At 33.2% G+C, this 17,172-nt stretch overlaps 1 protein-coding gene across 1 annotated transcript in view; it reads left to right on the top strand.

Annotated features, from left to right (window-relative positions):
- The window catches only part of TRHDE (thyrotropin releasing hormone degrading enzyme), a 385,721-nt gene that overhangs the window by 332,108 nt on the left and 36,441 nt on the right, over positions 1-17,172 (top strand). Inside the window, exons 13-15 of the mRNA XM_012441402.2 lie at positions 5,578-5,725; positions 7,767-7,864; positions 8,299-8,406. Coding sequence (XP_012296825.2) covers positions 5,578-5,725; positions 7,767-7,864; positions 8,299-8,406 — 354 coding nt within the window. The remainder of the gene's footprint in view (positions 1-5,577; positions 5,726-7,766; positions 7,865-8,298; positions 8,407-17,172) is intronic.

Genomic DNA, 17,172 nt, shown 5'->3' with positions numbered 1-17,172 from the left:
GACAAGGAAAATGTGTCACACATACACCATGGAATACTATGCAGCCATAAAAAACAATGAGTTCATATCCTTTGTAGGGACATGGATGAATCTGGAAACCATCATTCTCAGCAATTTGACACAAGAACAGAAAATCAAACACTGCCTGTTCTCACTCATAGGCGGGTGTTGAACAATGAGAACACATAGACACAGGGAGGGGAACATCACACACTGGGGTCTGTTGGGAGTTTAAGGGAGGGACAGTGAGGGGTGGGGAGGTTGGGGAGGGATAGCATTAGGGGAAATACCTAATGTAGGTGAAGCGGGGATAGAGGCAGCAAACCACATTGCCATGTATGTACCTATGCAACAATCCTGCATGATCAGCACATGTACCCCAGAACCTAAAGTACAATTAAAAAAAAAAGAAAGAAATCTGAAATAATGTAGAACAAAGCTACCTTCACACTAATTTCTTTTGTTTTTGAAAATATGGTTATTTTTCATAAAATGGATGGTTTATATTTTAAAAAAAGCTGTTGTCTAGATAGCAGTGGCCTTCTTATCTTCTATATGTGTTATCATTAATAAAATAGATGAGCAAAAATACTATAAATATCACTCGAATAGAACTTTCTCATCCTGCTATTTTTTTAACCTTCAAAAATGCTTAATTTTTTAAAAAAGTTTATGTTTAAGTTTTAGTATATTTGGCAAGTGCTCCTGTTTTTAAAAGTTATGAAATCATTGCCATAATTTAATTTAGATTAAGGAACATTTATTGGATGCCTATTTTGTGCTAGGTTCTGCATTAGGCTGTGAGAATAAAAATATGGGTAGAGCATATTTCATTTTCTGAAAGAGATAAGGCCAGTGTGTAAGATAATACTATGAGAAAATCATGACTAATGTCATGGTAATTATTATGAATAGAGGTGTTTTCAGAGTATTAGTTGAACCCAGAAAATAGATGACTAAGTCAATTTTGGGAGAAGGGTTTCTGGAAGAGAAGGAGCAGAAGGAGGGGCTCTGAGATCTCTTCTCTGTGCACCTTCCACATTACTAATTGTATTAGGCTATTCTTGTAATGCTATAAAGAAATAAGTGAGACCGGGTAATTTATAAGAAAAGAAGTTTAATTGGCTCACAGTTTCACAGGATGTAAAGGAAGCATAGTGCTGGTGTCAGCTTCTGGGCAGACCTCAGGTAGCTTTTACTCATAATCGAAGGTGAAGTAGGAGCAGACATATCACCTGGCAAAAGTAGGATCAAGAGAAAGAGAGAGTCAGGGAGAGGCGTCATACACTTTTAAATGATCAGATCTCATGAGAACTCAGCATCAGGAAGACAGCATCAATCCATGAAGAGGGATTTGCCCTTATGATCCAAACACCTCCCACAAGGCCCCACTTCTAGCATTGGGATTTGCAATTCAACATGAGATTTGGGCAGGGACAAATATTCATACTGTATCACTAATTTTATGGAGCTACAAATCAGTAACTTCCTTTTACATCTATTCAGATAATGAAGCAATGTCTAAATTTATATATATACACACACACACATATAAACTGATCAAATGAGCTGTTCATTGACAGAGATACTTCCCCTGTGTTTTTTTCCCTTTTATTCTATGGAACATCAAGGACTATTGGGATTTCCAATCTGTACCATAAGATTTTCCCACAAAGAGCATATAAAGTGTTTTAATAATGAATAATAAAGAATAACAGACAAAACCTTGAAAACTTTTTAATTAAGCATTTCAGCAAGTGCTTCTGTGCCCTAAGGGATAGTGACAGTATCTTTGGCGTATATTGTGAAATATGTAGGAGGGAAGAAAGATATAATCTACAACCCCTTCCTAAATTATTAATAGGACACATTTAATTATATATGAAATGTATATAATATGTATTCTTTAAATTTGCTACTTTTAAAATTTTGTTACCAATATTTCCCTGTGATGATGCAAATTTAGGAAAACTGCATTTCAGCATCAGAACCCTAAGTGTGCTTCCCACTGCGCTGATTACTGTGAGCTAATGTAGTGTTTCATTCATTGATTCCACACACTTCCCCTAAATTGATTGCATTATCAGTAGTAGTAATCACAGATATCATTACCAGCCAATTACACAAACACACACCTAAGCTAGGTAACCTATACACAACATTATGTCTTATAATTCTTACTTTTGTAATGAAACTGATCATCCTCTTGTCCAATTAAGTGTACCTACATATAATGATGTAGTAGGCTTAAATGCAAGTATATTAAATTAGGTAGTTGGTAATTACATATGTTGATATCATAGCAGAATGAGGGCAATTTGAGTGTAATCTGTTTCTTATTCTATTCAAGGTCTGCATTAAAGAAGGTTAACTGCTATAAAAAAAAATGACCCCAAAATACCTTTGAATCAGATACAATGGAAATTATTTCTGCTCACACAGCAGGAGTGGGTGTGAGAACTGACATGGTCATGCAGTTATCCAGGGACCCAGGAGGTTTTTGGCATATTCAATACAAGATTTCCAAGGTCGCCTGGAAGGTTGACTTAAGGAAAAAGAACATAGAGTAGCTAATGAGAGATGTCTAAGGACAGCCTTGGCAGAGAGGCACATTCATATTCTATTGGCTAGATATTAGTCTCATGACCACACCTAAGTACCAGAAGAACGGGAAAGTATGGTTCATCCAAAGAAGAAGAGAAGAGCATTGATTTTGGTGAGCAGTTAGTGATTTTTGCCAAAAAATATTCAAAACAGAACTTGCTGCATTTCCATGCTTAATGAATGCTTTTCCTTACTTACCTTGCCGTTATTTGGAACTTTTATCAGGTTTGCTTTGCTTTTATTTTTTTCACACAATGCCAGAGGTCTTATCAAACCTAGATCCATGTCCTGCCTCCTAGACTTGTATATATTAAGCAACTAAAGAATGGAGAATATAAAATTACAAAGTATTTTTCAAGTTTTAAATACGTAAATTGTGCCCATACTATTACAATTATTTTTCAGTAGATTAAATTGTAGATATATAGGTTAGATTAAAAGCTTTTGTGGGCTAAAATGGGTGTCTATTAGCTCCATCCTTTTATTTTATAGACGAAGGAGTGTGAGGGCTGGAGAGAAAAATTATTTGCCTAATTGTATGAGTGCAGCAGTAGTCAGGTTCAGGCTCTTTCTCAAATCTGTTTCTTTCTATAACGTTATTTGTCATCTTTTTTATTTGCAGTCAAATTTCCTACAAAGTATAAGTCACGAAATAATGTCTATCCATTTCTAGAGATGAAGTAAAACACAATAAATTATACTTGACATAAGGCTATCATGTTCAAATCTATAGGAAACAAGATTCAAGCAACTTGCCAAACTTTCCAAACTTACTTGAAGATTTGTAATAAGTTGGCTACTTTCTAAACGTTCTTCTTAAAAAATACATTACTTTTCTTATTTGTTTAACAAAATACTAATGGCTTCTAAATAAATCTTCAAACTTTAACATTATACAATCCATGTCATATATAAAGAGAAGGTGAGTATATAATCACCACACTAATATTAAAAATTAAAAGTTTAAGAAAGACAAATTTTAAAATCTGAACTACTGGAAGCTATGTTTCTTTTAATGAAGTAATCTAAAGCATTATTTTAATAAAAAATTGTATTACTTTTTCAGGGAGCAACAAACCTGTAAAATCAAGATTTAATTTACTATTGGGATGTTGTACTAGCTAAAGTGTAGTTGCTTATTTAATTATTGTTGCCATAGTATAATTTCATGTTATTTCTACAAAAATGTACAAATTGCAAATTGCACAGGGAAGTGGCACAGATCTAGAAATACTCTAAATCATAAATTTTCAGATTTTCAAATTATATGAAATTTGGGGTTTGCTCACCATCTTATTTATATGAATTATGAACTTGTGGTTGATCTTGTACTAGGATTGAATCAAAATCATTAGAGTGACACACATTCTTTTGTTTGAATTAAAAGAAAACTGCAGTACCCTCTTCAGAATTGGTTTTTATTATGAACATTATAAGCACAATTATAAGCTAATATTCATCTATAGGGTAATTTTTCCATATGACATTGAATTAAGACTAAATAATATGGAAAAATTATTTTAACTGAAGATGAAAAAGGCTTTGTTTCCTCCCTGTTCACTTTCCATCATGCGCAAATACAAAGATCCATCTAATTTTGTTATGTTACAAAAGAACAGTGTGAAATGTAGATAAGCAGGACAACCAGGCTTTGTTGCTTTCATAGTTCCTTCTTCCCTATGTTAACAGTCTGCATTCAGTTGATTGTGTCTTAGTCTGTTTGTGTTGTTATAACAAAATACCTTACACTGGATAATTTAGGAACAATAGAAACTTTTGTTCATGGTTCAGGAGGCTGGGGAGTCCAAGATCAACTTCCGGCAGATTAGATGTATGATGAGAGATTGCTCTGCTTCAAAGATAGTGCCTTCTTGCTGCACACATACTGAAAAGAAGAGTCAAGAAAATTCATTGGAACCTCTTTAATAAGGGCACTAATCCCATTCATGAAAATGAAGCCCTTATGACCTAATCACTTCCAAAGGCCCTTTTTCTTAATACTATCACAATGGGTATTATGTTCCAACACATAATTTTAGGGAAACACCAACATTCAAACCATTGCAAATATCAATGCTGAAAAATTCCACCAAAATACATAGTGTCACTATATACAGCAAAGATGTCAAGGCTAAGACCACTAATGTATTGTGGACTGTCATTTATATTGCTTTGATTTTGCAAGAATATTATATACAGTCTATGGGAGAAAAGAGATGTACTGTTCTTTTTGGTTCCTATTCTTGATATGGCCTCTTTATAGACAATATATATTAAGATAATTTTTAAAAGGTACAATTTAGTATTTTATAAGGAAATTGATATCAGTTCTCAAAGTGACACATTTTATTTCTAAAGGAAAATAATAAAAGAGTCGATTCTTCTTTTAAAATTTTTCTGATTTGGACTTTATTAAAACCTAACTCAGATTTTCATCAGTGTTATGGAAAGCAACTTTTAAAAAGGTTTGAAAAACATGCTATTATTGTAATCTAGCAAACACTCAAAGCTGCAAATGACATTTTAATTTAAAAAATATGTATTAAATATCATTACATTGAGCTAAAATGACAAGTAAAGACAATACATGGAAAAACTGAAATTACATTTCAGTGATCAATTATTTTCAATTGCGTGTTAACCTCTGAAGACTTTCTGTGAAGGAACATACCTAGATTTAGTTTTGCTTATGTTCCACAATTCCTTACTTTTAAAAAAATATGCATTCTGATGTTTTGTATTAAAAAATTTGAACTGTCCAACTCTGCATATATTAAGGTGGCATTGGCATACTAAGCAGGACTATATTTTAAAAGTGAGTAATTTTATTTTTATAGCAGTGAATATGCTTTCTTTATATGATGATGAATCTTACTTTTCTGCCATTTAGTTGTATAAGTAAAAATCTTCATTTGTGCATCATGTATCTATTGTGCATATAATTAACATTGACTTTTTTTTTTTTTTCTGTAGGGCTGGGTATTTGCCTCAAAATATTCCTCTGGAGATTATCAGATACCTGTCTGAGGAGAAGGATTTTCTTCCTTGGCATGCTGCCAGCCGAGCTCTTTATCCTCTAGATAAATTACTGGACCGCATGGAAAACTACAATGTTTTCAATGTAAAAAGATAGAATTTTTCTTTCTAATTTTTAGAAAATACACTTTTTTATTTTTTTCTACTATTATATATGCAATGATCCCGTTATATGAGTTTGTTCTTCTAGTTTGTGTTATCTTGAGTTTTGTCCTGATTGTCTGTGCAACATATATGACAATTATTTGAAGATGAAATTTAATACACAAGCTACCTTTTGCTCTGACCTAAAAGTGTCAATTAAGCTTAAATGCTTCAGAATTTAAGAAGAAATACACATAGCAAATTTTTAATATTCAAACATACTTTCTAAGAGTTAGAGGGTTCAGTGTTCACAGAGGACTTAACCGGGGTAGAAAGATCCCAAAGATCTTAACAGAATATAGGCATTTTCAGTAATGATTCTTAGTCATTATTTTTATCCAAAAGGGCATAGTGAATTCAATTCACTGCCTTAATTAACAAGGATAAGATCAACACTGAGGCAAAAGCCCATTCATAATTGGGTCCAAAGGGATACAGGAAAGCAAACAACAGATAATCCAAGTAGACAAGAAGACATGACAAACATTCCAAAATGTTACCTGACCAGATTTTTCTAAACTCAAAACCTAGTAAATCAAAATTACTCTGCTGACACCACCTAATCTGATTTAATAATCATTTTCGCTAAATTAGGATTAAGTACTGCTCATGAGCCTTTTGATTCTTAAATTTTTTATTACTATGCCATCCATTATCTTCGAACACTATTTGTTTTCCTTTAGTTATTTTAAGAGCTGGCCCTGTGTTTTATAAAATCATCATATTGACTTTACTAATTAACCCACACATTTGGGATTACTGACAAGTGGATTCCTGTGACATGAAATCTTTTTATTAGAGCCATCTGATTTCTGATAGCCATCAGAATTCCTTCCTTTTTATTTTTACTCTAAACCTACAGAAAAGAAACTTTGTTTTAATGATTTTTTTAAATGGAAATAATTATGTTCATTGTTAGTTTTGTCTAAGCCCTTAGCATAGACACGCAAACGCATGGGTCATTACAGTTACGATATGATTTTTTTTTTATCAGATTGCACATTTATTTCTCCCTAAAACAAACACTGCAACATTAAACCTTTGTAAAAGTAAATATATATTTTTGTATATATTTGTACATTAGAATAGTGTATTATGTCAGATTCCTTGTTTTCAGTAAACAGTTAAGAATTTTTTTCATTGTAATTTCAGTGTTTGTATTCCTTTGGCAAAATTCAAAGACCACCTTAAAGTGAGGGAGAGCCAACCTGGGCAACATGGTGAAAACCCATCTCTACAAAAAAAAAAAAAAATTAACCTGGCATAGTGGTTTGTGCCTGTAGTCCCAGCTACTCTTGAGGCGGAGGTGGACGGATGGCTTGAATCTGAGAGGCAGAGGATGCAGTGAGTGGTGATTGCTGGCACTGCACTCCAGCCTGGGTGACAGAGTGAGGACCCTGTCTAAAATAACAAAAAATTGTGAGGGAGAGCATGCCTTACCTTGGTACTGACACTTAAATGTGTCATTAGCTGAATGAATTGTTGACTTTGAAGTACCATTATCATTACATTGAAGAGTTCTGTGTATCTCAGCTTCATTAATACTAGGCTATTGGTTGGGCTAACATAGTTATTTTTCATTAAATATTCTCTGTTGGTATAAAATGCATAAGTATTAGATGTCCATTTTCATATATCTATATACATTTTCACATATGAATGCATAGGTGTTATCAATATTCTTTGTTTTCCTCATTTTGTTACGAAAGTCATCATCTAAAATATTTACTCCTGCAAATTATTTAGTAATTTATAGGAAGAAGAGTAGATTTGTACCATTCCAATAGCATTTTATCCATGTTTTTTATATTTGAAATACTAAATTGAATAAAATTATAATAGAACATTACTGCACTTATAATTTTGCTGATTTGAAAGTAGGTATATTTTTAAAATATTTTAATTTTATTATATAATTTTAATTGTCAGCATACAGAAGTTTTAAACTAACCTTATCTTTATTTATTCTACATCCCTCTTAGGAATATATTCTAAAGCAAGTTGCAGCAACGTATATCAAGCTTGGGTGGCCGAAAAATAATTTTAATGGATCTCTTGTTCAAGCATCCTACCAACATGAGTACTGTTTCATTTCTTATCCTTTTATTTTCCCCTAGAGCTGTACAATAATGTACTACTAGTGCCATTATGACTTAAGCAGCATGAGACAATCTTCCTTTCATTCTTCATCTTACATTTCACTTTCCCAAGAGGACTGCTGCTGGGTAGAACAGTTTCCATTGCTTGATCCTGAAAACAAAGACATTTCCTTGCTGTGTTTTAATTTAAGATCTACCTTTATTGATGCTATTCAGATCGGAAGCCATGCCCCTCACTGGAGTACTGTTAAACTTTTAGTATGTTTATCTTCCACTCTGTCTAAGGGTCTTTTACTCAGCAGCGTAGGATTTCTAGATCTAAAAACCATTTTTATGTTAATAATTTACTTATCTACTATTTAGGGAATAAATTTCCCTAACTTGCTTTTTAATTTGTTTCTCTTTTGCTATCTAGAGAACTACGTAGAGAAGTTATAATGCTAGCCTGCAGTTTTGGCAACAAGCACTGTCATCAACAGGCATCAACACTTATTTCAGATTGGATTTCCAGCAACAGGAACAGGTAAATTGAACCGTATCCTGTATTTCTGGTATTTTTAATAGTGCTTTGAGATTCACAATGGATGCATTTCATTTATCAACTGGAGAAAAAACAAGACAAGGAAAAACAGGAGCACGCAACAACATTTTGTATCAGGTTCACAGCTTCCAAGTATGAAAGTCACAATACAGATGTCTTTGAAATGTTTCACTGAGGTTATGCTAACTTTCCTAATTTAGATCTTTATTTTTAATTATATATAAGTTGTCACCTTATTTCACGTTTTGAAAGCTCTGCCATCCCATAAGAACAAAATAATGAAATTCAGTCCAGACTGTTTCAGGTTCTTTATAAAGGTTGTGGTATTTATTCATAAAACAATTACCAGCATAGGTTATAAACAAAGTAGCATAACAAGTATTAATATTAAAAACAAAAAATAAAAGGTTATGAAAAAAAGATCTTCACTTTTTCAGTGACCCTTGACAATGACCTTAAACTTGTATCTTATCTTAGAATTTTGCAATATAGTATTTTAATATATAATATGAGGTTAAAGTTGTTTAATTAAATTACTTTTGAGGAAGAAGTACTGTGCTAAATGTCACTTGTTAATGAAAAGAATACTAAACACAAAAATAATCAAATATATTGGTCTTATGCCTACAGTACTATAATCCTTCTTAAGGTGTCTTTATATTTTCAAGGGTATTAATGTACGATTTCTTTTTACATTTTGGACAACTGATATCCATTCCTCTCCGGTTTTGGTCTCTATAACTAGAGTCTTCCCTCCTAGGAAGGAAGAGAAGCTAGGGGTTGATTTGTACAGATGATGCTATTTTATGTGCAACAGTGGGCTTGTTCCTTATATGTGTGTGAGGGATGACCCACAGGCAACAAAGAAAGACACTTGCTCTGATAAACTAAGAGAACCACAGTCAGTATTACCTACTTATGGAACAAATTGGTATTTGTCTTATTAAGAGCTATTTAGGTTTAAATTTAATATCTAACTGACTAAATCAAAGAGTAACTATTCTGTTCAAAAGGTCTCTGTAGATACCTTTCACTACATTATTTAGTAAGTCATCATAATACCTCACCTTCCTGTAGCATTTCCTGCTTGTTCCCTAAGTTAATTGTTTCTGGTCTTATACTCAGCCACAAAGAAAAATATGTTAACAGTATCATCTACCAATTGATCTATCATATGTTTGAAGACAGTGATCCAATATTTCATCTGTCTTCTCTAGAGCCAAAGTGTACTCATTTTTTAAATTTTCAAGATTTTTTGCTAAGTCTTCTGAAAACTGTTTTATCAGATCTGAAAATGTTATAAAATTTTTGTTTGTTTGTTTTTGTTTCTGTTTTTTCAGACAGAACTGAAAGGTTTTTTTTTTAATTGTAATTTAGGTTCTGGGTTACATGTGCAGATCATGCAGGATTGTTGCATAGGTACATACATGGCAAGGTGGTTTGCTGCCTTCATCCTCCCATCACCTGTATCTGGTATTTCTCCCCTCATTATCCCTCCCCACCCTCCCCACCCCCGCTGTCCCTCCCCTAGTCTCCCACTACTGACCACAGTGTGTGATGCTCCCCTCCCTGTGTCCATGTGTTCTAATTGTTCAACACCCGCCTATGAGTGAGAACATACAGTGTTTGTTTTTCTGTTCTTGTGTCAGTTTGCTGAGAATGATGGTTTCCAGATTCATCCATGTCCCTTTGAAGGACAACGAACTCATCGTTTTTTATGGCTGTATAGTATTCCATGGTGTATATATGCCACATTTTCTTTATCCAGTCTATTGATGATGGACATTTGGGTTGGTTCTAGGTCTTTTTTTCTATTTTTACCACCTCCTTCAATTCTACCACATATAATCAGACCATGGAAGTAAAAACTTATCCAAAATAAATATAGCTAAAATTTTATTAAAATCCGTATCATATATATATAAAAAGATAAAATATATTATTGAGAAATTAATCTCTTCTTTCTTCCCTTTTGTTTTTGTGTGTTTTACTTGTTGTTGTTTTACTTTGCTATAAACACATGCCCTTTTTCAGACTGATTATGGTTTAAACACTTTAATGGATCTACTCATGTAAACATGTTTTCCTACCATGTTATTAAAATTGAACTCACACCATTGTATCACCATGATTTTTCTAGAAAGCATTCAAGCCTAATATCACTGTCTAAATTTTAGAAATATAGCTGTTGAGAGAAATGCTATTTTAAAGACAGTTCATTTATTTAAGAATGCTTTTTGAACAATTCTCAGTACCATCTGGTAGCTGGAAATCAAAGAGGTGGATCTTAAGATTCATAGAAGATACTGTTTCTTAAGCAGTTTTATTTTGAAATAAGAACTAAGTACAAGATAGAGTGTGAACACAAAGAAGGGAAACATTACAATCTTGGAGGGATCTCATTCTGATTCATGAAGGATAAGTAGGCCTTAAGTGGATAGGGCAGGACTGAAGGCAGGGGTAGGTGTCTATGAATATGCAGGGTGGGTAGATGGCAATTCCAGACAGAAGAAAGCTACATGGGTTGCTGTTTAATTTCATAAATACAGTAATGTTTGACTTGTAAACTTGAACAATTCATCAGCTCATTTTGGTTTTGGTGGCTTTGCCACTTAGGTGGCAAAATAATAAAATTTGGGCCAAATAACTTAAAGTTCTTTTGTCATTTCCTTCATTAATTTTATATTATATTCTCTGCTTTGCTTTCTTTTGTAACTGGGAAAGTAAACATGTTAAGTTAAACTAACTCTGTGTTTACTAAGATTTGCTTAACCAACTATATGACATGCCCCAGCAAACACAAGTCACCTCCTGCAGCGAGGAGACATGATATCCACTAAGCTGCTAACTGGGTGTGAAAGATCAGAGGTATAATCTGTATTTTTTTTTTTGATGACAGCTTGATAATTAAACAATAATGCAATTCTGTAGTTGGTGTTCTGTTTAAGTTCCTTAAACTGAGTCAATAAAGAGAAGAACAACATTTTTTTAAAAAAATGGCCCTATAGCAATAGACCAGTAACCCTTGTTTGTTTGCTTTTTTTGTTTGTTTGTTTAACAGGAGCCTTAAATGGAGTGATTTACAAAAGTCATCTAAGAAAAGAATACTAGAGTTAATGTAGTAGTAGACTTATAAAATACCTTGGGAAATATATATTTATTTTAATATGTCTACAAACAGTGAGTCATAGAAGAAGCAGGGATTGCAAATGTGGGGTGTACTACTAAGCAGCATAATCTTGAAACATTGGGGATATGTGTAAAATGAGTGACATCAGAATCACGAAAATAAAATGAATGTGAAAGGTTCTGTAGGGAGGGATAATGAGATCAAAATATGCAATGAATATCTAGAGATGGTAGCAGCAGAAAGAAAAATTCAGGAGTTACAGAGGATGATAAATTGAACACGTTGACATTCTAATACCTGTTAAAATATTCAAATGCTACAGTGTGGTGAATTGTAATGGTGATGTCATGCATAAAAATGGATTGACTACATTCAGGTCTTGTTAGGCTGCATTTTGGAGACTAAGTTCAACAACCAAAAAGAACACATTTCAAAAAAGAGACAAATTGCCAAGCATTTGGGGGAGATACAATACAAATGATAAAAAGATCTTGAAAACATGAGCTATGAGAGGAGCTTGTGAAACTTGAAAATCTCACTCAAAAAAAAAAAAAAAGACACAGGAAAGATAATGGCCTTTTTCTATGTTTAAAAAGCATTATAAAGGGAATGGAAATTGGTTTATTTTACTGGTTGGTGCAAATAAACAAGAAATAATAGGCCTAAATCTCACTGAGTAAAAAAAGAATGCATAGTATTACTGCAGATAAACTGTTATTTGAAAATCTCTTTGTTAAAACACAATGTTGTACAGTTAACTATACAGAGATCAAATATGGCATTACAGGGTTTTCTCTAAGTAATAAATTTAACTGGAAGTTAAATATGTATCCACAATAATATATTAAATACTGTTAAAGGGCACAATTTAAAGCTGTAAGCCAATACAAAGTAAAATTTTAAAAGATTTAATCTAAAGCATTACTCAATAGTCAATAATGTTCATTCCTTAATATAAATTGAACTGGTATCCTCGCTATACTTAAAAGAATACCCTGAAACAACACAGCACCTTGTTATATAGTAAATGTTTATTGAATTGAAATGAATTGGGAATTTATTTTGAAACTGAAAAAAATTAAGACAATTCTATAACAAAAATTCTAAGTAGAGGCACATCTCTACTTTGCAACATACATAATACATGAGCTTCACTACCTATTCAATTAATTATAACACTAATATTATCTTTAATGATGATCATAAAGCTATATTGTCTTTATTTACTGTACTGAGCATTTATTACATTATGGGTGCTGGCTAAGTGCTTTTTGTATATTATCTCACCATTTTTATTTTTTTACCATAAACAAATTATAAACTTACAAAGGTTATGCAACTTGCCAAGATTATATATCAATAGGGTGCCTGCCCCCAACACTGTTGCATGTGGTTCTGTGGTATATCAAATTACTACATATCAGTAAAATACAATTGTTCAAAAATGGTAAAATAAATGAAAATTGCCCAACAGACTTCAAGTGCTCACTTCAGTGAGTAAGCAACAGTTTTATGCACACAGGCTTCATGGTGCTACATGAAGAAGCTAGTGGTTTTTGAACTTGAACATGCACCTCAAACATCAAATGGGATTAAAACAGTTTGTTGCCTTCAGAGTTTCTGATTGATCAGGTAGGATGAGGCCCAAGGTTCTGTATTTATAACAAGTTCTCAGGTAATGCTGAGGTTGTTGGTGTAGGTACCACACTTTGAGAATCGCTGGTGTAGGGAAAGGTAACTATTTTTAGAGTTGAAGACACTTGTGATCAAATTGAAGTTGTTTCCCTAAATAACCTTGGGAAAGCCTTTTACTTTCCTCATCTGCAAAATAGCAATCATATTACCAACCACAGAGGTCATGAGAGTTATGTAAAATAATGCCTATATAATACTTAACCTTTGTAGGAAATACAAAACACTAATTTTATTTGGAGTTACCCTCTACTTGTTTTCATTATCTTTGGGTGGTGGGTGTTGTGAATTTCAGGTGGAAACTGTGGAGATAGTAACACTTATTGAATGCTTTCAATGCTAAATCTAACCTGTAAATTTCGAGGCTTACAAGGATGTGACCTGTAACATAAAATATAAAACAAAATGCTATCATAGAGATTCTCAATTAGAAGCAGGAGAGCATATGCCCCTTTTCCCCTACTTTGAGGAATAATGCCTTTCTTGGCCACCTGGCAAATATAACTGTTTCATCCTTTCTCTTCTTAATCAGTTGCTATTCGTGGCAAATGTCCCTTTGTCAGCCAGAGCTCACTTTATCTCATAGTGTAGAGTGCTCCACATAGCTGTGTTTCTTTGTGTCTGATCCTTATCTATCAATGTTTGCTTTTCTTATGTGAGAACATAAAGGTGGAGGGACAAAAGGCTCTTTCCACTATGGTGTGTGTATATCTCATCCAGAAACCTCATGTTTTCCTTCCCCAAAACATAGATCCTAACTTATTGTTTATGATTCCAAGTTGATGTTGTGCTATTTCCTCAGTTCTTTATTTCTTCCACTATTTTTCTTTTTCTTATTATAAATTGTTCCTCTCTAAATTTTCATAGGCTAAAGCCAGACCTGCCACTCAAGTGCTGTAACCAGCATAGACATTTTGTAGACCAGTGAACACGGCAAGGAGTTTGTATGCTATAGCAAAAACAATAGGGCTGCCCACCCCTCCAATGAGCTGAGCTCAGGAATTAGCTTGTCCTTTGTCATTAAACAGTTGTGGCTTTAGACAAGTCAGTTAAGTTCTCAAAATCTCAACTGTATTTCTGAAGTAAGGAGATTGCCCCCAAATTTCCAGTGCTTGTATCAGCTCTAAAAGTCCAAAACTTCACACTCACTGTGTATGAACATAAATCCATACATGATACAATTTTCCCACAATAGGACTAATTTTGTTTCTCTTTATACTATTTTGTTGAATGGTATATGTTCACTTATGCATTCACTCAATAAATACACATTGAGTAACTCCTATGTGTTGGGCACCATTAGACATTTAGAATATTTAATTCATTCAGTCAACTAATGCTAACCCCTGTTATGTGCCAGGAATTAAAAATACATGGTTCCTGCCTTTACACACCCCAAAGTGAGGTGGAGTGGTAAGGAGGTAAGAGGGAAATAAGAGTTGTTCAAAATATTCACACAAAGGTAAAAATGCAACTCAAGAATAGTCTTTAAACAAATGAAAGACTGGGGGCATTCTGAGAGACTCTCATATGAATGAGAACTTGATCAGTGCAAGGAGATGAGGAAAAAATGTCCAGCCCCAAGAGTGGCTAGTGCAAATGGAAAGGATTGACGCTATTTGAGCATTATTGAGGAAGAAAGAGTGACAGGAGTTAATGGCTGCATTATTGAGTAAGATAAAAAAATGCATTAAGGAAAATTTACTAGAATAATTCAATAGCTTTCAAACTTCATGTATATGTATCTCCTAAAATAATATGTTTAAGTTTACATCTAAAATTCTCCATCATACATTTAGATAATTGCAAGGATTTAACTTCTAACAGATTGTTGTAGACATTTTCAAACAAAATATTTTCAATCTCTCTAAATGTATCCAGTATAATCTAAAAACATAGCTATTTTTTCACTTTAAAATAATGACCATTAGTCATAGCTATTTTTTACTTTAAAATGACCATTAGTCATTTTAAAATGTGATGAAGTGTTTAATTTAATAGTCATAGACTTTGTATCATTTCTCTCTCTTCCCCTATTGTGTTCCAATATATTACTGCCTGAAAATCTTTTATGTATCATCCTATCATACCTCTCTGCATAAAGAAAGTCCAAACACAGATATCTGTGTTATTTTTTCATGTCATACTAAAACCTTGTGTTAAATTTGTTTTCTAATTTGAGTAATCATCATAATTGTTAAATATAAAAATTGTTAAATATCGAAGCAAAAAAATAAGATGGGCCATTTTCCAATGAAATTACATATTCAAGGAAAAATATTACTTATTTCAGAATGAGAAAAGTTTCACCATCAGTTCCATCCCTATTTTCATGTGAAAGTTGTGAGAAATCTTATGTATAAAAATAAGTAGGTGGGAACAAAAGGTGTTTAGTAATAGTAATTTGACACAGTTCTTTACAATCTTCCCAAGTTTTGTGCTAAATATCACAGAGTAATCTATTACTAAAAATTTTTAGTTATCACCTGACAATTTGATTAGGTCTTTCTTCAAATTTTATAGAAGAAAAGAGTTTAAAAATTCAAAACGAATTTCCTAAATATCAATACTAATATTTAGAATTTTCTCTTTGCTACTGTAGTACAATGGACCCCTGGAAAAGGCACGATAAGTGAAAAATATGCTTTTCTCCTGGAAAGTGGAAGAAAACAGAAAGGATTTTATTAAAAGTATCCATATGAAAGTTTAGAATTTGTAACTTGATACTCATGATACTATCCATATTTTGATGTACTCCTTGGAAACTGTTCCTTTATCCCCAGAGGTTTGAACACCTCATTTTGAAGACCACTGCACTAGCATGCTGGTAAACAGTGAAAGGATGATCACTTGGTGAGATTTTCCAGGCAGAGAATATACATAAAGAGGAGTTCATTATTAAGAATTGAGAAATCGGTTGGGCGCGGTGGCTCATGCCTGTAATCCCAGTACTTTGGGAGGCTGAGGCAGGTGGATCACGAGGTCAAGAGATTGAGACCATCCTGGCCAACATGGTGAAACCCTGTCTCTACTAAAAATACAAAAATTAGCTGGGCATGGTGGCACGTGCCTGTAGTCCCAGCTACTTGGGAGGCTGAGGCAGGAGAATTGCTTGAACCCAGGAGGCAGAGGTTGCAGTGAGCTGAGATTGCACCACTGCACTACAGCCTGGTGCCTGGCGACAGAGCAAGACTCTGTTTCCAAAATAATAATAAAAAAAAAAGGATTGAGAAATCACAGTATTAATAGCCGGGTATAATCCAGACATGAGCTGTGGCTCTTGACCTTAACGTTTACAGGGTATTCTAAAGTGGCTTTATTTATCAAGTTTTATAAACCTTTTTGTCATTTATTCTTAATTCTTTCAACTAAAAATCCAAAGACTTTTACTCTCTGTTTAAAGAAATAGCTGCATATCTATATAGATATATTAATAATGATATACTTTATAAGGATTTATTCCTGGAATTGATTCTTACAGATGTCCTCAAGAACCTTACACAAGTATTAACTTTATTTTTACTCATTTTCCTTTAAAATATACAACTACTTGCACTGTATTTTATATTACATAGTAGACAATTCATATCTTAGTTTCAAAGTAGTTTTCATTACTTTCTTACTATTAATAGCTAGCTAATGCTGATTTTACAAATCAAGTTTTGTCTCTCTTTTTAACTCCTACTGACCCTGGGCATAGAAACTGCTTTTTTCATCAGAATATTAAAAATTATTTAATTTTTAATTTGTAAGAGTTTAGAAAGCATGCCATAAAGAGTAGTTATATTCCCAGTGGATTATGTTAAGTAGCTAAAAACTGAGCAGTATTTTTAGTCATTCATATTTTTCTTGCCAGTAGTCATTGCTATTCAGTTCATTGTGAATTGTTGCCTGCATAGTCCTGGCACAGAAACTTAGAGATTGGT

Source organism: Aotus nancymaae, unplaced genomic scaffold, assembly GCF_030222135.1.
Source record: "Aotus nancymaae isolate 86718 unplaced genomic scaffold, 86718_ANA_hifiasm-v0.15.2.pri h1tg000016l, whole genome shotgun sequence".
Classification (NCBI taxonomy): Eukaryota; Metazoa; Chordata; class Mammalia; order Primates; family Aotidae; genus Aotus; species Aotus nancymaae.
The sequence above is the reverse complement of the archived record's forward strand: the minus strand, read 5'-3'. Positions and strand labels throughout refer to the sequence as shown.